The sequence below is a fragment of the Uloborus diversus genome, chromosome 3, assembly GCF_026930045.1.
Source record: "Uloborus diversus isolate 005 chromosome 3, Udiv.v.3.1, whole genome shotgun sequence".
NCBI classification, from domain to species: Eukaryota; Metazoa; Arthropoda; class Arachnida; order Araneae; family Uloboridae; genus Uloborus; species Uloborus diversus.
In genome coordinates, this window is record NC_072733.1 from 113,458,586 (window position 1) to 113,482,817 (window position 24,232).

The 24,232-nt window shown below is 34.0% G+C and overlaps 1 protein-coding gene across 1 annotated transcript in view; it reads right to left on the reverse strand.

Moving 5' to 3' along the window:
- Positions 1-3,630: 3,630 nt before the first annotated feature.
- Positions 3,631-24,232, reverse strand: part of LOC129218092 (protein D3-like) — a 51,485-nt gene continuing 30,883 nt past the window's right edge. Inside the window, exon 4 of the mRNA XM_054852286.1 lies at positions 3,631-4,267. Within this exon, the coding sequence (XP_054708261.1) occupies positions 4,047-4,267 (221 nt within the window). The 3' untranslated portion in view covers positions 3,631-4,046. The remainder of the gene's footprint in view (positions 4,268-24,232) is intronic.

Sequence of the window (24,232 nt, forward strand, 5' to 3'; positions counted from 1 at the left end):
AAACTCTTTGACCGGATGTGAATGTCGTACATCAGGGGTGCTCTTAAGGAATTTGTAGGGAGAGTAGAAGATAAAGCTTCTGAGTAGAAAAAGTATTGTTTGCCGGTTCGTTGGTGAATAGTCTGCAAATCTGCAAGTACGGTTATTTTTCCGTAACTTATCACTGCTATTTTATTCACGATGTCTTCTCTCCCAGAAACTCATTTACAAGTTTCTTTGCCTCCATCTTCAAAAAAATCAAGACTACAAATTAATTATAAACTATGTTATTTTTGTCAGATTAAGAAGTGCCCATTAGTTAAACCCATTGGTTATGATAAAGTATTAGAATGTATCAAGAAGAGAGCACAATGAAATGACAAAGAGTATATACATTACTTACTGATAGATTAACGAATGTAACCGTAGAAGAATTGAAAAATGAAAACGCATTATGGCATGCAGAATGCTACAAGAAGTGCACTCATAAAGCAAGTATGAACAGAAGTAAGAAATTACACGAAATGTAAAAGAATAAACCATCTTGTTCTACTTCCATTCATGAAGAAAATGTTGTAGGCTACACACAACGAGATCCAAAATTGTCGTTGGTGACAAAAATAAGTGTTTTTTCTGCCTCGGAAAAGGCGGTGTAAGAAAACCTTTGGTGGCGATAAAAAAGATTCTGCAGGTGAGCAATTAAAAAAAGCCATTGAAATTTTCTATTTAAAAATTAAACTCAGTGACTGTACAGATCTAAAAGACCATCATGCAAAGAAAATTTTATACCATAAATCTTGCTGGGAAAAACATGTATTTAATGTTTTACGAAAAAATTGCGATCCTGATGTAGTAACAAAGTCAGAAGACGTTTCTAATGAAGCAACAGACGTAGAATTTCTGTGTGCATTAAATAATTTTCTTGTTCAGGGAAATGTTACTACAATAACAGACTTGAAATGAATTATCAGTCGATTGCAAATAAAAATAGTGGAAAAAATAAAACGTGAAAAGAAATTAAAAATCTCATTCAAGAGGAAATTGATGACGCTATATTTAGTAATCCAAAAAGTGTAAATGAGTCGCAACGCGTATCTTTAAAGACGACTGTAGATATTACCTTATCTAATGCAGAAGATGATTTTATAGACATTGGAAAAAACATGAGAACTATCTTTGAAGCTGCGAAAATTTTACACAAAGCAGTTTTATCTGATCAGAAATGGAGATTTACAGAATCTCTTGAACAGAATCAGATAGTTGATGCCGTTCCAATCGAAGTTGGTCAGTTTTTGAAATGGTGCTGCAACGTAAAATTCGAAATTAATTCTATTTATGAGGTGCAGAACAATATTGTGCTGAATAAAGCTAAAAGACTATCACACATATTCATGTATACAATACTGTCTCTGTACCAAGCTTAGAAAGAAACTGTTCATCGACATGCCCGGGATATGCCTTTGCTAGTTGGTGTTGGCCTTACTATGCACTCTGCTACCTGAAGCAAATATATAATTGATTTTTTTTACATAAAATAGGTGTTTCGATTGATTATGCTTAAGTTCTACGCTTGGAAACACAGATAGCGAATGAGGTAATAAAGGCGCATGGATGAGAGTGGCGGAATCTATATTCTTCCTGATCTGATAAAAGCAAAATTTTTATTTTATGCTGCAGGTAACATTGATTTCCTTGAAGACACATCTTATCGGAAGTGTACTTTGCATAGCTTTATGAACAGAAAAAAGACTCGGATAGAAAAATTCCACTTTCTCTTACCACACTTTCAGCAGCCCGTTCCCTTTTGACATTACCTCAGTCCCTGACTGAAATAACGTCCTATAAAATTGCAAAGACAAGTCAACCCAAATGTTCAGCATTTGGGAAAGTATTAAAAGATAAGAAAACTGAAAGTGAGATATTAAAGGAATTATGACCGCATTAGAGGACCAGAAAAAACTAAAGGAATATTAGGACTCCATGCTCTATCAGGATGTGATACAACAGGTTCACTTGCTAAGAAGGGAAACCATCTTTTTGGAAAATTTATAAGAAGGCAGACAAAAATACTCTTGATGCTTTGAGTCATCTGGGGTCAACCGAAGAGTTTAGTGCAAATGATAAAGTTACTATTGAAGGATTTATTTGCTTCGTGTATGTGCCGCTGACCAAGATTTCAGATATTGAAGAACTTCGTTGGTTCATGTTTTCCAAGCAAGAGGCTCAAAATGAAAATTTGCCTCCTACAAGAGCATCTTTTTCCCCATACATTTTAAGAGCACATTATCAGGTATTAGAGTGGCGTCTTGCTGACCAGCAGCACCCAAAATCACCATCACCGTCAGACTTCGGATGGGAAAAGAAAGACAACTTCTATGCTTCAGTTATATGTATACTACCTTGTGCGCCTGAATTCATCTTGAAACTAGTTCAATGCAGCTGTGTAAAAGGCAAATGCATTGTTTCATGCAAATGAAAATCTCAAAACATTTCATGCACTGAACTTTGTGTGTGTCGATGTGATGGGACTTATGTGAAAAGCACCCAGCCAACAAAGCGATATTGATGACACTTCAGATGAAGAACTTTAATTGAGGACTGTTTGTTTACTTTTAAATCTGTATTTTTGAATTAAAATCAGAGTTTAAATAAATTATTCATTACTTAGAGTACATAAAATGTAAAAAATAAAATTGTCATTGCTTCCGATATTAAGTAACGGAAGTTGTAAATTTTTTCTACATAAAAAAAATGTTTCTTATAACCCCAAAACATGTGTATGTAAATAATATTACAGGTTTTTTGGAATAATAAATTTGATTTAATCGTACAAGCTTTCCAAGATATTTTTTAACTGCTATTGGTAACTAAAAAAGTTCATAAAATCTGTATCAAAAATCAAAAATAGCAAAATAAATAACTTATTTTATATAAACAATTTGTTTTTAAATTTGAAATGTAATAATATTAAAGTGTTAAATATATAATATAAGTTGAAAAAAATTCATAATATGCCTCAAAATTAATTTAAAACCATAAATTTTCATCAACATCTAGTGAAGCCGCCATCTTGGAATAATGACGTCACACAGGCCGTCTGACACAAATTCAAGCAAAACACCCGGTGAGGCATAGTTACATAGGCAATAAAGAATTCATTAAAATTGGTCTCACAATTTCCTCACGAAATTTCCCACGGAGGGTCTTTTTCCTTAAGTATGCAACTGGACTATAACGTGTAACTTTTTCACAATAATCTGAAAATTGGCTGAAAATAATTGAATAAAATTTTGAAATTACTTTGGGAAAACTAGAAAAGTGAAAAAAAAAATCATCTTTTAGACAAACTGTTAACCATTTCCAACGTCAAAATTATAAAAGAAAAAATAATAATCGAAAAATTGGTAGTAATAAAAACAATCATTATGATCATTAATCGGCTCTGCAAATGAAAAGGAAGATTACCAACAGCCTATTAATCAGTAATCAGCCATTTTGCTTATCGGCACATCTCTAATTTATATCATGAAATTAATGAAGAAAACATGCACACTAAAACTAATGTTCAAGTTAGAAAACTTTTACTATTTATAATGTATAAAAGATTATAAGTAATCTTCATGAAGTTAACTGAAAATAAGAGTCGCCTGCTGTTTCTTAATAAACTTTTAATATCATTCATTAAATAAAGTCATATGACTTCACTAACATCTGAAATATATAATATTCATGGTGCTTTATTTCTGAAATTTTGGAATGTACAATTCAGTATAAAAAGTAATGTATAGACGTTGCTAACATCAGTTTTATCCTGTATTCCTTACAATTTTTTTTATCAAGTTTTATTGAAGCTCAGTGAATGTATCTTAAAAAAATTTGGTAAGGTTACAAATGCAAAATTATCAATAATTTAAAAGAACTTCTCATAGCTCAGGAAATGAAAATTTTACATCACCGTATTTGCTATCAATTATAAAATGCAACGAAGAAAAAAACAGCAAGCAATCAAATTAATTTTTGCTTCTAGCATTTGGTAAAAAACAATCCTGAATAGCTCAAGAATATATTTAATTCCCACCAGCAAGTTGCTCATAAAGCTTAGGGACATAATCATCCCACTGAGCTTGATAAAAATTTCCAGCAATTGGTTTTCCCAAATTATATTTCTTGGCAAAATTTGCAATTTTAAAATTTCCACGATGATCTCCAGAAGTATTAGTCAAGTGCTTTTCATCACAACTCAACTTTCCAGGCTGCTTATAAACTAGAAATACATAGCGATGCAATCCTGAAAGCAAAAGAAAAAAAAATCAGAAACTATGTAAAAAGAATGTTTTGAAAAAAAAGAAAAAGCAAACAATGAGAGATCAGTTTTAGTGTAATACAAGCTCTTTCAATATAAAACATGTGCACTTTCTCAAACACTAAAAAACTATTATGGTTTAAATGAGCATTAATTTAACTTCAAGTTGTATCCAAGAGTTTCATCAACACTAATGGAAATGGAATTTTACACATTGACCATGACATAAAATATTGCAATAACCATAATTCTCAATTTTTTGGAGTAACTAGCACTTTTAAGTAACACAAAAAAAAAAAAATGCATCACATCATTTTCTGATGATTTGAAAAGCACATTTTACCTGATTTTATTTTACCTGATCTTCAGCTAGAAATATTTCATTACAATAGCAAGTTTACAAAAGCTCACTTTGAATTTTCAAGAATTTTGTTGGAACACGAGTAGGGTCAAGTTTAACTTAATGGAAAGAGGACCCAAGCATTATTTTGTGAAAGCTTTTATTGCACACATCACAAGAACGACGGCACACACAAGAACACGAGGACAACAGAAAGTACAAGAATGGATGACTAAAAGTTGAAGTGGAAGTACATTCTTCCCGCACTCTAATAGCGCCCTCTATTCCGTAATGGGGGAGATGCAACATCCTCCGCCCACAAAAGTTAAAGTTTAACCTAAACTTATAAATTTAAATAACTAGACAATTAAACATTTGTTTTTAAAATTAACTCACAAAAATATAACACTGAATTAAATTACAGTACACAATTAAAACATTCAAATGTAGATGTTGACATTAAAATATTTAAAATATCAGCTCAATGTGTCGTAGGTTAAACGATCCTACCACTTCTGGTGGTTATTGGTTCTCTCATAATCTCAGAAATTTTACCTGAAGTTTCCAAGCGGTACAAACGTTGAAATGGTCATACCAGTTCACCACTCTGAGTTTTCAATCTTGCAACACGGGAGACACCGTCACGCCCTTTGTAAATTTCAATAATTTTGGCTAAAGGCCAATCTACACATTTTTTATTATCCAAACTGACTAAGACAATATCTCCCACAGCTAGTGGAGTTTGTACTCCTTTGCTGGTCTGCCTTAAAATGGAGAGATATTCTTTTTGGAACCTAATTTTAAGTTTTTGCTTAACGGCGTGGAGGTGCCTCGCACATTTGCGAAGGTTTTTCAAGTCATTCTGCTCTAAGTCTTCGACGCAGAATTCAGTCTGATCCTGCAAAAATAAAGATGGTGTTATAGCTACTAAATCAGAGGGGTCCTCCGAGAGATAAGTGAGGGGTCTGCTGTTTAGCAGGGCTTCACACTCACACACGACGGTGTGAAGTTCATCATATTGGAGACAAGCTTTTCCTACATTGCGTCTCAGCAATTCCTTCAACATTCGGACTACCCTCTCCCACCAACCACCCCACCAAGCGCCGGTTGGAGGGTTGAAGTGCCAAGAGATCTTCTTCAAGTCCGAGTGAGAAATAATGACACTCCAATCGATGTTCTGGAGCTCATTGTTTAGTCCAACGAAATTTTTACCATTGTCAGAGTAAATTGTTGTTACTCGACCTCGACTTGCGATAAATCTTCTTAATGCAAGAAGAAAACTTTGGGTTGATATGTCCGAGACAAGTTTGAAATGAACGGCACGGTAAACTGCACATGTGAAAATTGCTATCCAGACTTTATCACGATTTCGTAGGAGCAGAGGACCAGCCATGTTGACACCGGTTGTCTCAAACACAGCCGACATTCTCACACGATCTTCAGGAAGAGGTGCAAACACAGAAGTGGCATGTTTTGACTTAAATCTTTGACAAATCACGCATTTGGACACTACAGATCTGACAGTTCTCCTGGATCTCAGTATCCAATACTTCTCTCGTAAGATGGAAACGAGTGTCTGTACACCTGCATGATTATACGTTCGATGCGTATCTTCGATGAGTTTGCAAACAAGCTCGTGCTTGTCTGGCAACAGTATCGGTTTTCTAAAATAATCTTCGTTATCTGTAGAGTAAAGTTTGGTCTCCACTCTGAGGAGGCCATCAGAATCAAAGTTAACCACAAAGTTAGCAGGAATCAGTCGACGGTTTTTGACAACGGTCTCTTTTTGTATCAAACGGAAACTTTCGAGCTCTGATTTGGAGAGCTCTTCTCTGGTCAGATGTCCATGAAGAAGATTGTTTCTTTTACCATGCACTGCTGATTTTATATTATAGATGAATCTTTTCACGTAGGCCAAAATTCGTATGATGGTAGAAAATCTTGAAATTCGCTTACTCCACTCCAGGAAGTTAGATTCCAAATTGTTTAGAGTGATATTCGTCGTAACTGTTGGTATTTTTTCTCTAGAAGCGAGTTCCAAACCATCTGATAAATCAAAGTCTTGCGTGTCTGGCCAGCATGCACGATTTTTCAACCAAATGGGACCCTCCCACCAGCAAAGACTGAAGAGGGTTTGTGCATTACGTCCCCTGGACGCGATGTCTGCAATGTTCATCTGTGATGGAACGAAATTACACTCTTCTTTCGACGAACTTAAATGGATCTCTTTAACTCTATTACGCACAAATGTTTTCCAAGTTCCTGAGTTTTTTATCCAACAGAGCACAACTTTTGAGTCAGTCCAGTAGAAAGTTTGAATATTCTCAATATTCAGTGATGTTTTGACGTTCTGAACTAAACGAGTGCCGATTACTGCAGCCAAGAGTTCGAGTTTTGGGATGGACATTTCAGTTTTCATTTTGGTGACGGGATCCTTTTTTAGAGGGGCAACGCGTGATTTTGCCTGAACTAATTTAATCTGAATTTCATTACCGCACTTGATTCTCAAAAACACGCTCGCTGCAAAGGCTTTCCCACTTGCATCACTGAACATATGCATTGTGGTAGTTGACTCATCAACTAAACCCCCAAAGTAACGCGGAATTTGAATTAATTCCAAAAATTTCAAACTAGCAAGCCAATTTTTGAATTCCTCGATAATTTCAGGTGGCAGTTTTTGATCCCATGTTAGCTTATAATTTTTCCACGCTTTTTGCATTAGAAGTTTTGGAATGAGTGTCACGGGTGCTGTAAAACCGATCGGGTCAAATATCTTTTGCGAAATTGACAAAAGTTGTCGTTTTGAACACGAATCATCGATTTCAGTCGAAACATTGCCGAGATCGCAAGATATCAAATCCGCACTTGGATCCCATAAAAGACCAAGTACCGAGCATTTTGTTTTTTCCCCGTTTTGATACTTTGAGGAGAATACCCAACCCGTGAGCTCAAACCCTGCTTTTGACATAATCTGACAAGCTGTCGTTCGAAACTGTTGAAGTTCTATCTCATTTTGAACACTAGCAACAACATTATCGACATAGAAAGAATCTTTCAATTTTACTGCAACTTCATTACTACTTTCTTTATCTAAATGATGATAAATCATAGACATGAGCAAAAATAAACTCGAAGAAAGGCCAAAGACTACTCTACCATGCCTATATGTTTCAATTTCGCGTTTTTCATAATCTTTCCACCACAGAAATCGCAAAAAGTCTCTATCTGTAGGGGAAATTGAAATCTGCAAAAATGCTTTGTGAATGTCTAAAATGACGCCTAATCTATCTTTGCGAAATTTATTCAAAATGGAAGGGATCATTTCAATATAGTTTGGTCCAGTAGCTAAGCATTGGTTCAGAGAAACTGAATTTTTGTCCTTTGCAGAAGCGTCGAAAACTGGACGTATTTTTGTCGTAAGACTAGATTCCTTAAAGACGGCTCTGTGAGGTAAATACCGGCATCTCAGTTCAGATAAGTTTTCCCCGTTAACGCTACTCGGGACCTGCTCTATGATTCCCAACTGTTCCCATTCTTTCAAAATTTTGTCATAAGAATCAAATTTCCCTGAGGAAATAAGTTTAGAAGACATATTTTTGAGGCGTTTTTCTGCTTGAAATCGCAAATCAAGTAACTCTGGATGCCCTTCAACCCATGGAAGATTTACCTCATACCTATTATCACAACATTTAACAGTTTTTTCAAAAAAAGAAACAGTTTCATCATCAATATCCTTTTTTGTTTTGTTTTCTACAGGGTCCCGTATACCTAGGACATCCAATGACCAGAGGTCACAAATTTTGCTAGCGTTTAGCAATGAAATTATAGGCATGGCATGATTAGAACAAGTGGCGTCGGATACCGATTTACCCATAACTACCCACCCTAAATAAGTTTGAAGAGCGGTCAAGCCGTTGGGTTGCTGACTTATGGCACCAGTTAAAATTTTTCCCAAATAATCAGCACTTAATAAAACTGATATTTCAGAATCATCGGTTTCCACATCCGATAAAAAGATTCCGTTTTTAGTGAAGTATTCAGCATCAGATTTACTTATTTTTGGAATTTTGCCACAAATTACATCCTTATCTAACAGTATCGCTTCACACGAAAAATTTCCCCGAATTTCCTGTAGTTCACACTTAAATGCGGAATGTTGAATTTTTTCTGTTTCATCACCGCCAAACAAACTATGTTTAAGAAATTCGGAGTGATCAGTTTTTAAGTTCAAAAATTCTGCGAGTTTACGATTTACGTAAGACCTTTGAGATGCAGAATCACACAAACAACGCACTATTTTTGTTTTCGAAGGGGCCGATACTTTAATTCTAAGTGTTTGCAATAAAACATCTGTCGAGCCGGAAGAGCTATTGCTGGTGACACTATTAGTTTCTGTTTTGCCCGAAGAAGAAAAATAAATTTCATTTTCCTTACCTAAATTTGGACACAAAATTGGAAAATGTTTTTTCGCACAAATTAAGCACCGGACCAGGGTGGCGACAGGAACTGGAAAAAAAAGTTCCCTGACTTTTCCCTGATTTCCCTGATTAAGTTCACCAAATTTCCCTGATTTACGTTACTTATAATAATGGTTTCCTTTCTTTGCCCTACCTGAAAAGCATTGCATATTAAATAAAATGCAGTGTTTAGAACGATTTATGCTGTTAATTAAAAATATATTTTGATAAGATGCTTCCCTTTTTTTTGGTAAAAATAGTGTATTAAAAATTATCGGCAGAGAAATATTGTAGGAAATCTAAAACAAATACTTTACTTCCAGGAACCAGTTAACATAAGAATTCTAAGAAATTATTAAGACCACTTTTGAAGACATATCTAATCATGATAAAACTAAAAAATTTAAATGGAAATAATCTTGAACTGAATTTTCAAGCAGTATAAGTGTTGCTGCAAGAACAACAAGTGATAGTTAAAGTATAGAAGTAATGTAGTTGGACTTACGTAAATAATACTGTCGTCTGCAGGTAAACAGTAGTATCTGCAGAGATTAGTTTTCGAGATATTTGAAGAAATGTGTAGTGGATTCAGTACTAACAATAGGAAAATGTTAGAATTAAGACTTTTTTTGCGCCTCTTTCTCAGCGTAAACCAAATAAGCGAGTATGTACAGTAAAGAAAACGTACCATAGAATGACAAAAATGTAAAAAAACTGCTGTTACTACCCTTAACCTGCACAGGGCAGAATAGACATATTTATGTAAAACAAATTGAAATCTTCCAACAACCAGTCATATTGAGCTATTCCCTAACCAAGAACTTAGGTTTTAATGAATGGATACAGAATTTTAACTATTAAAAAACAATAAAAATATATTTACTTATTTACACAACTCAATTTCAAATGATTTCATTAATTGTCGAAAAAAAAATCATAGATTTCTTTAGTAACAAACAACATTGAAATGAAAAAAAAAAAAAAAAAAACAATTAGTAATAGTTTCAAAATATATATGTATATGGTTTTAAAATAAAAGAGTTTTCAAGTCTGAAGAAAAAAAAAACCTGCGTGTAATTTGAAGTGACAGCGAATAATACCATGGCAAAAAAACAATTTTGATTTTCAGTCAAAATTCAATTTTAATACAACAAATAATTGGTGAAACATTTGTAAGGAACTAAAGTACTTCATTTTGCAAAGAAAAAAAAGAATTTTTTCTTCATTTGATCAATTTTCCCTGAATTTTTGTTATTTTTTCAATATTCCCTGATATTTCCCTGATTTTTCCCTGAGTGATAAAGTTCCCCGACTTTTCCCTGATCTCCCTGATTTCCCTGATCTGTCGCCACCCTGCGGACACTCATTCCGCATCTATCTGCACGACAGTTAATTCTAAGGCATGATAAACACGCTTTCATTTCTATTACTTTCTTTTTTCTTTCGTGCAAGGGCATTTTTTGAGCCATAAAGCAGTCGCAACTGCGATGATTTTTTTTCAGACAAAATAAACAGTAAAAATTCGATCCTTTCCTTTCATTTTTTGTTTGGGTTACAAGAGTCGAAGCCGTTGAAACTGGCGCTGACTTATGTAAATCGCAAGTATCATCTGTTTTATTTTTTATACTCAGAATTTTATTTTTATCTTTTTCTACCGAACAAAATAATTTGGCGATACGTAAGCGTTCAGCGCTAACAACTTCAGATCGGAGAAATTGAATTAAAAGGTCGAGGTAATGCGAATTTGTATTACTGTTACGAGAAATTGAATTCCTTTCTCTTTCCCATGCTATTAAAATTTGTTCAGGAATAGAGGCTTCGACTAAAGGATAAAGCATGCATGCGTATTTTTCCTTAGTCACACCTAAGTTTTCTAAACAGCGCAAATGAGTGTCTAACTGATCAACTAAGTTAGTGAAAGACAAATTTTGAGATTGATTTAGAACCAATTTCAACAGTTCGCGTACATATAATTCAATAAGCATTTTATCATCCGCGAAACGTGCTTTCAAGTTTTTGATAACAACTTTATAATCACTTTTAGACACTTGATAAGACTGAACAAAATCAAAAGCCTTACCTTTTGTTGTTTGCATTAAATACGCAAATTTAACGTCATCCTCAATTTTTGGATCCTCGTCAATTTTTTGGAACATTGACCAAAAAGAAAACCATTGTTTAATATTTCCGTCGAATTCAGTCAATTGCAGTTTCGGTAAGTTTATACTCAAACGTTCTGTTGACGGGGGTACGTTTCGTTCTTGCTGTACTGGATTTTCAAAAGTTTTTAAAAAGTCTTGGTAACGAACTCTCGCAGACGTGAAATTATCCCGGTAATTCTCAATTTGCTCAAGTTCATTCTCCACAATCTTGTCCGGTTCCACGTTCCAATCCGGATTTGAAGAGAGGTAACTAATGACGAATTCGTCATTTTCAAAAAGACTCTTCGTCTTTTCCTCAAGTTTGGCATATGCCAGTGAAGCAGATTGGACATCGTTTGCTGTGAAGCAGTTATCCAACTCAGTTATCGTTCTTGTTACTGCTGAGCGTAGCACTTTACGTTGAAGCAGGCAGCTTTTTTCCATTTTACTTTTTTTCTTTTTACGTTGGGCGCCAGAAATGTTGGAACACGAGTAGGGTCAAGTTTAATTTAATGGAAAGAGGACCCAAGCATTATTTTGTGAAAGCTTTTATTGCACACATCACAAGAACGACGGCACACACAAGAACACGAGGACAACAGAAAGTACAAGAATGGATGACTAAAAGTTGAAGTGAATGTACATTCTTCCCGCGCTCTAATAGCGCCCTCAATTCCGTAATGGGGGAGATGCAACAAATTTAAACTTTGAAAACTTATCAAATACAACAAATAAATAAAAAATCATTTATGAAACTTATAAAGTAAATAAAATTGAGCCTGTAAAAAATATTTTAAATATGGTACACTCAACGTATTCTAAGATTAAAAAACTCAGATCTAATTCAAACATTTTCTAATAAATACAGAACTGTCATAACACATTAGAAGTTAAAATAAAGAAGTTTTTAATATGAGTAATGTTTTACCTAAAGTCAATGGGAAAATATATAGGATAATGGACATACTTTTACAAATGACACTAAGTATTTTTAGAGTATCTGCTACATTTAGAGTTTTCAAATCCATGACTTCCTATTAGTCTTAACTTTCCATGACTCACAAGATGCAATGTTTTCAGAAAAACACTTATCACCAGATTTGCCTGCATCAAAATTTTTTTTTTTTTTTCTGTGAGAATAAATTTGCAACCATTTGATCTATGCTTTGCATACATTTCTGAAAATTCAAATTAAAGCAAAGCATAACAAGCTGGGTTACTATTATCACTAAAAGACAATAATACAACACATGATTTTCACATTCTATTGTTCTTAAATGTTTAATTTTTGAAAGTCTTCGGAATCTTAAGATAAATACTGGTGAAAATGAATGAAAATTTAGGAATGGCACTAGTTTGAATAGACTTAGATGCAAATGAAGTAAAATTTTCTTGTGGTTACCATAAAATGACAAGTGCAAGTCTTCAATCACACAATATAAAATACAAGAAGGGCTAAATATTATGGTAAACACAAAATTATTAATGTTCACAACAAAAATACCTAAGTTTTATAGAAATGGATAAGATCAGATTTTGAAATGCATAAAAAATCTGAACTTTCATGCATATTCGCCGCTAGAGGGCGCTACAGTTGCTGGGGAGTGTTTTTGCTGCTCCTGAGATAAGTGATTTTTTACTGTAATTGTTTATTTTACTACTTTAGTTTAAGTATTTTTATTGTATTTTATTATATAATTAAGTATTCTTGTGCTTTTAAGTCTTATTTTTGATTTACTTGCTTTCTTAAAGTGTTTTTCTATTCTGTGTAGCTAAGCCTAAATTGTGCTGATTTCTTGTTAAGCCTGACTGCTCTGTTTAGGGTGTAACTTGTTTATTTTAATTTACTGCTTGTCTTAGGATTTAGTAATATTTGTATCTTTTACTTCCAATGCTTTCTAATTCTAATAATTAGCAATATTTCTCCAATTTTGTATTGACTTTTTAAGTGTACCATTTTGAGCTAGAATGGGAATTATATGCATAATGAAGGAGGTTAAAAGTGGTAAAGGGGACAAGTGGATTTCTTGTGACCTATGTCAGATGTTCTGCTTGTTTAAGGGGAAGGATGAGTCTGAGAAGGATTTCATTTGCACAAATTGTGTTGAACTCTCAGCAATCAGAGTTAGGATGCCTTCTTTGGAGGGTAAGTTAGCATTAGGCTGTAGGCGTGTAGATGGGGTAAACACTCCAGAGGGAAAGGGGGAAGTTAGCAAAAAGGAGGTTGGCATTAGCTGTGTGTTAGATAGTGGGAATATTCCAGAATTAAAGGAGGAAGTTAGTAAAAAGGATGTGGGAATTAGCTGTGTGTTAGATAGTGGGAAAATTCCAGAGGTAAAGGGGAAAGTTATTGCTGAGGCGACTGACAGGGAAACAAAGGGTATAATTTTGGGAGATTCAATGGTGCATGAGGTGGGAAATTCAATAGGCAGAGTTAGACGTAAGGTGGCTAGATGTTGTTTGCCAGGGGCTCGGGTGAGAGATGTAAATAGGGTTGCTGAAAAGAAGGGGGTATTTAATAAAGAGGATGTAGTTACTTTGTGGGTGGGAACTAACGATGTAGGCCATAGTAACAATGATGAGTTTACAAAGGAATGGGATTCCCTGTTGGACAAAGCAACCAACTGTTCGGCAAATGTCCAAGTGGTTGGTTTGCTTCCCAGGTATGGAGTGCATAGGAGTTGGTTAAACCAACGGGCTAGGTGTATGAACCTGGTACTCAAGGAAATTTGCGTTAAGCGTAGTATCAGGTTTATTGATGTGTGGAGTAGATGTAAACGAGATTGGATTGCTAGGGATGGCCTACATGTGAGCTCTACAGGGGTCAAAATGGTTAGTGGTTTGGTTTTAGAGGCTTCAAAATCAAAAAACTAAGTTGGAATGGGGGGCATGGTTTAAGGAGCAGAATTCGAAAGGGTACTAACTATCGGGATTTTAGTAGAAACGGAAATAGGGTGGCTAATAAGAGAAAAGATTTTAACACTTGGGATTCAAACAATCGTGCAGCATTAAATAAAAGTAAGATGGGCTTACTTAAGGTTTTTTATACAAATGCTCGTAGTATTAGGAACAAGATGGAAGAATTGAAAAGCATAATTATAGACGAGAGGTTGGATATTATTGGAGTTACCGAGACATGGGCTACCGAAAGTGATGATGATTTATTATCTATTGCTGGGTATAATTTGTTTAGACAAGATAGAGTAGGTAAAAGAGGTGGTGGGGTTTTATTTTATGTCAGAGACACTTTAATTTGCAACGAATTGGTAATTAATGATAAACCTAATGAGACTGATATGATTTGGCTGGAGTTGATTAGTAATAGGGGGCAAAAAACTACGTTTGGGGAATATTTATAGGCCACCCAACTTAAGCCAGGGTCAAGACGAACAGATGTTTAGTATTATTAGTGACATTTCTAGCAAGGGGTCAGTCATCATAATGGGAGAGTTTAATTTTAAAGGAATTGATTGGAATAATTTTTACCATAGTAATAGCAGAGAAGAGGATTTTTTGAAAGTAATTGGTGACTGTTTCTTAGATCAAATTGTAACTCAGGGTACTCGACAGGACGCGATTTTAGATCTAGTTTTCTGCGACATGGAAGGCTCTGTTCAGGGGTTATGTGTAGGGGAACACATTGGAGATAGTGACCACAACAGTATTAGGTTTGGGATTAAATTTGATATGCACAAAGTAGAGAATTTTAGGTTTGTGCCCAATTTCAGAAATACTGACTTTGTGGCACTTCGGCAGAGTTTGAAAGCAGTTTTTTCTTCTGGATTGGACAATAGCGATGTGAATCTTCAGTGGGCAGAGTTTAAGGAAAATCTAGCGAATACGGTTAGGGATCATGTTCCTTTTAGGAGAAAGGGTGTCAACACTAAAATTTGGCCAATGTGGTTCTCCAGGGAAACTAAAGACGCTCCAAATTACAAGCAAGCTGCTTTTTATAGGTTTACAGAAACAGGTCACAGTGCAGATAGGCTCCAATATTGTAAGGCAAGGCGTAAATTTAAGTATTTGGTACGGATTCAGAAAAGAGAGTTGGAGCAAAGACTGGCAGACAACATAAACAGGAATCCCAAGAGGTTTTTTGCATACGCTAATTCGGGGAAAGTTCGAAATAGTCATATTGGGCCACTGGTTGATGAGCACGGAATTTTAATTCAGGACGATAGTGATATTGCTAATGTTCTTAATAACTTTTTTTCGAGTGTTTTTAACGATAACTGTATCTCAACAGTTGACACCAACAAGACACAAGCTATAGTACAGCTTGAGGACTTTGTATTTTCCAGGGATGACATTTTACTTCATTTGAAAAAAATTAAAGAGACTAAGGCTCCGGGGCCAGATAATATTTATCCGAAAATTTTAGTTGAATGTGCAGAGGAATTAGCAGATGTAATCGCAAACATTTTCAATGCTTCTTATAATTTGGGGACAGTGCCAGAGGACTGGAAGCTGGCTAACATTACACCGCTCTTCAAGAAAGGGTCTAAAGGGAGTGTGGGAAATTATAGACCTGTGAGTCTAACTTTGGTGGTTTGCAAAATTTTTGAAACATTGATGAAAATTAAGATAGTAAATTTTCTAGAGACTAATAATCTATTGACTAGTTTTCAGTACGGTTTCAGGAAAGGTAAATCTTGTGCAACTAATTTATTACATTTCTATGACAAAGTTACCATGGCTTTGGACAATAAGAAGCCTGTAGATGTTGTTTACATTGATTTTCAAAAAGCTTTCGATAAGGTACCGCATGTTGCTCTACTTAGCAAATTAGCTGATATAGGAATAGGAGGGAAAACTTTCATTTGGGTAAAAAATTGGCTGACCAGAAGGAAACAAAGAGTAGTTGTAAGGGGAAATTATTCTAATTGGAGTGAGGTCTTAAGCGGGGTTCCTCAAGGATCAGTGTTAGGGCCTGTTTTGTTCATTGTCTTTATGAACGATATTCACAAAAATATTTCTAGGAACATGAATTGTTTTGCTGATGATGTCAAAGTTATGGGGACTGTAGAAAATGAAGAACAAGCAAATCAGCTGCAAGAGGATCTAGATCATATTACGGAGTGGGCTGATAAATGGGGTATGGCTGTTAATGTTGGGAAATGTCAAGTGCTACATTTAGGGCATGGAAATAAGTGTACAAGTTATTATTTGCAAGGTTCAGTCATTAGTCAGGCAGACAAAGTTACTGATCTGGGGGCCGTAATAAGTCAGGATTTAAAGTTTAGCCAACAGTGCAGCATTGCTAGCAACAAAGCCAATAAGATGCTTGGGTTTATCAATAGATCTATTTCAAATAAATCTAAAGAAGTTCTTCTGCCCTTATATAGAAATTTGGTAAGACCCCATTTGGAGTATGCTGTTCAGTTTTGGTCTCCTTATCTTAAGAAAGACATTAATGTATTGGAAAGGGTTCAAAGGCGGGCTACAAGGCTAATAAGTGGACTTTCCCACTTAGATTATGATTCCAGGCTTAGAAGACTAAAAATGTACAGTCTTGAGCAAAGAAGAGACCGAGGGGACATGATTCAGCTGTTTAAATTTATTAAAACGAAAGATGTTACGGGGTTAAAGTTTAGCACTGAAAACAGGACAAGGGGTCATTGTTTTAAGCTATTTAAATCTCAGGCTAACATGGATATTAGGAAAAATTATTATTTTAGCAGGGTAGTGGAACCTTGGAACAGCTTACCGGAAGAGGTGGTAATGAGCAAAGGAGTAGACAGTTTTAAGAGGGCCATTGATCTTCACTGGGGATTGTAAATTGACTAGGACCAGTCTAGCTGGGCCCAGAGCCTGTTGCTGGTCGTCACTTTTGTATTTGTATTTGTATAAGCATAAAAAACAGCTTTTAAAATGTAATTGGTAAAATTTGGTACCTACGTATTCTAGAACTCAATATCCATGAATAATTGTCAGTTTTCATGTTTTTTTTTTTTTTTTTGGGTATTTTGTGCTGAAAATCATGACTTCCAATGACTAATTTTGATCACGGCCGAAATCCACGACTTTCCATGTGTTCCCTAGTTGCGCCAATCTGCTGTATTTACTTATAAGGAAGGGATAAGGTTCAAAAGTAGCCAGTTAAAATGGGCAATGGTTTTGGAAAAAAGCGGTCTTTTCTAAATGCCTAAGTTCTTCATGACATTGCAATGCCTTACATGCAGTATGATCCATTGGTTGTCACATATATCATGGGTAGGAATTGCCCAGGTTGGTGACAGTTTCTAACAGAACTGGTTCAATTTGCCTCATTATGTGGCAAATTGCTTTGGCCCATTGTGGCATTGAATGGTTGATCCAGGGTTTGAAATAAGTAGTTGTTAATCTAATTTTGCATCTAATATTTCATAAAAATAATAGCTTGACAACTATAATTTACATTTATAATTTTTTGCATTTAACCTTCAGATAATATATTTATATACAGCGGTGGCCAAAATTATAAGGACAAAAGAAATCACCAGATCAATGGCTGCATTTGGTTGGAAAGTTATGCAAATTGTATGACGGGAAATAAATGGTTCAATAAGTTTTTTTTTTATTACTTTAATTGGAGATACATAGGAATTTCATATTCATAGAATGAAGTTTGAATTTAGACATCATTGTGATGTGGACAAAATTATAAGGACAATTAGATTCGTGTGTTTTAAAAAGCAAAATTTACATGTTTTTGCTGTGCACATTGCATTATATAATGATTTAAAAGCTTAGTAGGCAATTGGGGGCACCACATTCTATTTTTACAGTCATGCGGCTAGGTACTAAACTTAAAAGAATTTGAGAAAAGGAAAGTGGTTGCTTGAAAATTTTCCTGACTTACTGTACGTCAAATAGCAACAAATCTGAATAGATAGAGATTGCTTCTTGAACTGTTTAACATGTTTTACAAAAACAGAAAAAGTTTCACAATGTTAGACTAATGTCTGGTCAGACTTTTTAAAAGTTCATAAGAGACCAGGGGTTGAGCGTGCAAAAAATGCATCGTTATAAGTAAAAAGTAGGGTAATAGAATTTTTACTGATGAGAAAAAGTTAAATCAGGAGGGACTAGATGGTTTTTCAATTTCTGGTATGATTTCTGTGAAGGAAAAGAACCCCAAAGTGTACATTTGGAAGCAAGTCAGTAATGGTATGAAGAAGTTTTCTAACAGACAGAAACTACTCCAATCTTTTTTGTACATGGCAGAATGAACTCAGAGAATAATGATAATATTTTTTCATATCCAAATTGCTTTAAAATACAGTTAAAGCCATGATTCTTTGCTTTTCACAGCATATGTAAAAAGGTTATATACATGGGGAAAACCAAGAATACAATTCACACTGGAACATGAAGAAAATGTTTCTGCATTACTAAACACAGTGTATATACAGCACATACTAACTGCTCGAGAATCCTCCATGGATCCATCATGAAAGATAATTACCATAAAGAAATTTTTTTAAATCTTTGTTCAGTTGTATCTTAGACAAGTAGGATACTAAACTATTCTTAGTTTTATTACTTAGTTTTCATATTTTTATATCTTTTTTTATTAAACTATCTCTCATATTTGTACATAATTCTGAACCATTCACCACTAATGCACACCTTAACAGTAAAAATACAGTATGAGCTATTTTCCATACTCAATTTTATCAATACACTCAAACTGCAAAAATATTGAGAAGTTCTGTAATATTGCTTAAATTTCAAGAAATTGATATTTTTTATAATAGTAACAAAATCAGAACAAAAAAAAATTATTTAAGAAGCTAAAAATTAGAAAGTTGCAATGGCAGCATGTTTCCTTCAACACAATGTTGTAGCCATTCTGACATCACAGTATGAAATCCCCACTAAGGTTTTAAGATCAGGGGTCTGGCCAGAGGATATTTGGGTCCGTTAACGGACCCTTCACAAAAAATCCGATCAACCAAAACGGACCTTTCATCTAATCCCGATCAAACAAAACGGACCTTTCACAAAATCCCGATCAAACAGATCAAACTTAACGGACCCTTCACAAAATACTGATAAACAAGATCGGATCTTTCACAAATTGTTTATTCAAAGAGCAAATTTGAAAGCAAAATAATGCATATTTCTGTGTATAAACTGATAATTTTTGGAATCTTTTTTAAAGTCAAATTAGAAGGATCAGCATATACAAAATCGGCTAATTTTGAAATAAAAAAATCGGCACTCTTGCGATGCTCCTGCAAGCGATAAATAATTGCTACTGCCAAATAAATAAAATGGTTGTTTGTTTTATCACAGCTAATTAGCAGCGGTGTTGTTGTAAACCTTCCTGAAAAGGCATTCGTAAGCACTTTTCTCCCCGCTCATGATTTAATAAACAATAATAATATATATCTGCGAAATGAACTTAGAACTGCAAAGGGATAGTAAGGGTGGGGGAAAAATATGATCGCTTTAGATAGGGTTACCAACTTCAAAATTATCACCACTTAGCGTCTGGCGTTGAACCTTTATAATAACTTGATTAGAAAATATTCTCGTCATTTTACCAGCTTGTCAATATTTGCGTTTTTACAGTGCGGTGCTATGTTTAATTGTTTTTTTTTTTGGGGGGGGAGAAAATTATATGGGTTTTCATTTTTCGATGCTAACAAGGATGATTAAATTTAAATAAACTCTTTTAATTACCGTTTTTTTTCTTTAGATGTCTACATTTTGAAAAAATGCAATCTTTTAACATCCGATATGAGAATCATATTTTGTTCTTTTTTCAAGCTAACTTCGCTTTATTAGGATGCAAATAAATGAAAAGTCTCCTTATTTCTGTAGTTAATGAGAGTTCTATCTCATTTTAAGTTTATAAAGCAAAATTCCAATTTTTGTTATGAGTCAAAAATTAAAATGCTGAATAGATGGTTTATTTTATTTTATTTATTTATTATTATTATTATTATTTTTTTTTTTTTTTTTTGCGCTGTGTCCACAGAAGTGTTTATCATAGGACTCTAAAATGCAATTTTAAAATAATTTTATCAAAAATATTTTTTTTACAAGCCGTTATTTTTACTTTTGATGCCTTCACTTTGAGAATTGCGATCTCTTTGCATCCGCTATGGGAATCCGATTTTTCGATGATTATTACGCTTTGTTAAGAGGTAAACAATAGGGAAGTTGCAACCTATTAAATGTTCATATTTTGGCTATTGGATATTGTTAATTGACCCTCAAAACTAAAAAATTCACCATCGCCGAATTTTAAAACACCGTGGTTGATTTTTAATGAATTTTTAAAAATCCACGCGCAAAAGTGCGCGCTTCTGAAACGTCACGAGCCTACGTCACAGGGCGCGAATGGGTAGCCTTCCGCCGAAGTTCCCTTGTTTTTGCTAGGGACATTTTGAGCGCGCTGATATTTTTATTTTTTAGAAATTCAATAATCCTTTTGAACACACTATGGAGGCCGGATTCGTTAAAGCACAATCTAAATAATCTTCCTCCACTAACACCAATGAGATATTCGAATATTTTCGAGAGGATGAGAGGTTTAATGTTCCAGAAACGCGAGGAGTTAAATGCGAGGAGAAAGCCTTTTACGTTTCGTCTTCGAAGTCGAATGCGTGACCTTCGCTTCTCCCCTATCGGAAGAGGGTATGACGTCACTTCCTATGCCATTTGACGTCACAAGAGCTTGAACTTTAAAAATTAATTTTAAAAAAAACTACTTATCGTATCGCAAAAATTTTTTCACCTATGATGTTCATACATATTACTCTATCATATAAAAATAAAATTGAAAAATCGAAAACTTCTTCCCTATTAAAATATCTTTTTATTTTTGTCAAAATCACGGAATTTATAAGTTTTAAACGAAATTCTGTGCTTTTCAAGAGTCTTGGGTCAAAAAGTTAAATGCTGAACCCCCTATTCTGAATTTTATTTATTTATTTTTTTTTGTTGCAATTATTTTAAATACTGTACAGAAATATTTCTAGTATAATTCAACATAATGTAGAAGGGTAGATAAATATTGATACTTTAGAGAGGACCCCCCCCCCCCTGCGCCAAATATCAGAAAAACACTCCAGAATGATTTTCTTGACATAGAAGAGGAAAACACCCAACTTTAAGTTTGATGCGTTTGTGCCATCTCTAAATTCTAAAATTTCCTTTTAACAAAAAAAAAAATTTTTTTCCGAAATTATTTGATTTTTCACAAAATTAATTCATTTTTCACAAAATTATTTGATTTTTCTCAAAAAACGGACCCTGTGAAAAATCCTGGACAGACCCCTGAAGATAAAAGGTAGAGGTTGAAGAACAGTATGAAAATATGTAGCTGAACTTGACCTAATTTTCAGTGGTTTAAAATTAATGGCATGAGGCTAATAAGAGAGAAATGCGATACAGGCATGGTGAAGAAAGAAGAAAAGTTCAGAAAAGAAAAGTATATACAGCAGCTAAATAAGAAGATTTTAGCAAGAAGTACATTTCAATAACAAGACTTGAATAAATTACTTTTAAATAAAAAAAACTGCCTTCAAAAAATACCCAGGAATTAAAAAGCAAAAAATAACTGATTACACTTGCATTCTATTTCCTACCCAAACATAGAAATGAAATTTATTTTACAATTCCAGTACAAAAATCAACTAAACACCGAATTATAAAATCAACACTGATTAAAATTACTATACGATGAACTATTTTAAATACCTAACTAATTATATACAATCTCTTAATTTTTAATAACCTTTTGAATTCAGGGCCTCCTATAAACTACTACCTAACGCAACTGAGTAGGTTTAGTTTTAAAGACCAATTTTGCGTATAGTTAAATTAGTGTTTAATTCAGAATTCGGTGGGTTGTCAATTACGTTATGTAGCTGTAGAGATCGTATATAATTAGTTAGGTATTTAAAATAATTCATCGTATAGTAATTTATATTAGTGTTTATTTTATAATTCGGTGTTTAGTTTAGTTGATTTTTGTACTGGAATTGTAAAATAAATTTCATTTCTATGTTTGGGTAGGAAATAGAATGCAAGTGTGATCAGTTATTTTTTGCTTTTTAGTTCCTGGGTATTTTTTGAAGGCAGTTTTTTTTTTAATTTAAAAGTAATTTATTTTTTGCTTTTTAGTGGTGTAAATAACACGGCAAGGGTCTTGGAGACTACCGACGACTGTGAAGAAAGACTTTTTCAAATGCATAACTATGTACAAAAAAAATGTCTTCATCATTAGTTCAACTTTATCAAAGTTTGCTTTCCGGAAGCAAATGCACGAGTCACTAAAAATAAAATCGCTTTAAGTTTAAATTTGTAAAATTATAAATTTTAGAATTGTAATATTGTAAATTGTAATTTATGTTTCACAATTAGTGTCATGTAACTCGTGATAAAAGTCGCATGTTTCTTCACATGTCCCCACTATAGATGAAGATTAAAAACTCCACTAAAATGAATTTTATGTTAGCTTCAGAGAATCCTTAATTCAAAATTTTCATTATCATTACTCTTAATAATATATATTTTTAGTACTTTCTTTAACTATAGGTAAAGAAAGCATAAACCTTTGTTTTATGGCCTTTGTTTATCAATGGGTTTTATATGTAATCGTTTGTGAGGGAAATTGCATGAAATTTATTGTTTTACCTTTAACTTTTCCCTAAAGAACAAATGGGGTAAATCAAAGATTTGGAACCTAAGTTAGACCATCCCCAAACAAAACCACCACTAAACAAAAAAAAGCATAAAAACCGGTTCACTAAGTGAGACGATATACAAAGTTAATAAAGTACAAATTGATTTAAATGTATGATATTTGAAGAGTTCCCTCAATTTCATCAAACCTGAGCTTGATTAACATTAGACCGCCGAGGAACTAGGCTGTTTCAAACAAAAAAAGGCTTTTCCCTATCGGTACAGGCAGGAGAAGGCGTGCACAGAAATTTTGGAGCCCATCACAAATAACTTTTCCAGGCCCTTCTCCATACTGTTTACCCTTATATTTCATCGTTAGTTACAAAAATATTGAGTCCCCTCCAGACTCGGGCCCGGGCCAACATGTGTCCCTCCCCCCTCCCTGTGCACGCCCCTGGGTACAGCTGTCTTCGAGTATTTATGGAACATTGTACAAAGGAAAAACAAATCCGACGAGTTCAGAACCTCCTCCTTTTTTTGAAGCCTGCTAATTAATATAACGCTAATTTCAAATTGAACTAGTGGCATCGTGAAATAGTAAATCCAGAATATTGGTCAAACTTCAGAAATCATGCCTAGTTATAATGTATATTATTAAAGAATATAAATAAAATCGTGGGGGAAGGGTGTTCTGTATTAAATTCCTCCTCAATTGAACATTAATATATTTAAAAATTGGAATATTAAATAAAGAACTTTATATTTTAGTGCCTAAGTAAAGTTATTTATTACGAAATAAAATATTAAGGTAATTGATTCAGTTATTAAAGTAGCAAAATGTATTTAATTTACTGCTTTGCTACGCAGTAATAAATACATTAGTAACACCTATAATAAGAAACTACCATGCGGCGCAGCATTGAGAAAATTAATCATCCATGCGCCACGAGAATTAAATATCGTTCAAGAGAAAGCCAAAAGCTTAGGTGTGAAAATACACCGATCACAGCAACATCACGTGACTATGACGTATGAAATTTAAAGTTTCTTGGATTTCTCCGGGAACCCTTATTACATCCAGACAAAATTAAAATGGGACCATCTGGGAAGTATACCCTTCCAAACAAAAAAAAAATTCAAATTGGTCCAGTAGTGTTGGAATAATTCGGAAACACACATAAAAAGCCGCAATACGAAATCATAACCTCCTTTTTTGAAGTCGGTTAAAAACAGAACAAATACCATTAAATAAGAACAACAGATGAGCCACATGTTTAGAACTAAACACTTTTCGAACTAGGAAACCACACGATCAAGGAAATTCGAAAAAAAATCCAAATTGGTTGCATTTAGATGAGGATCGGAAAAGATGTTTATGGCACATAAATTA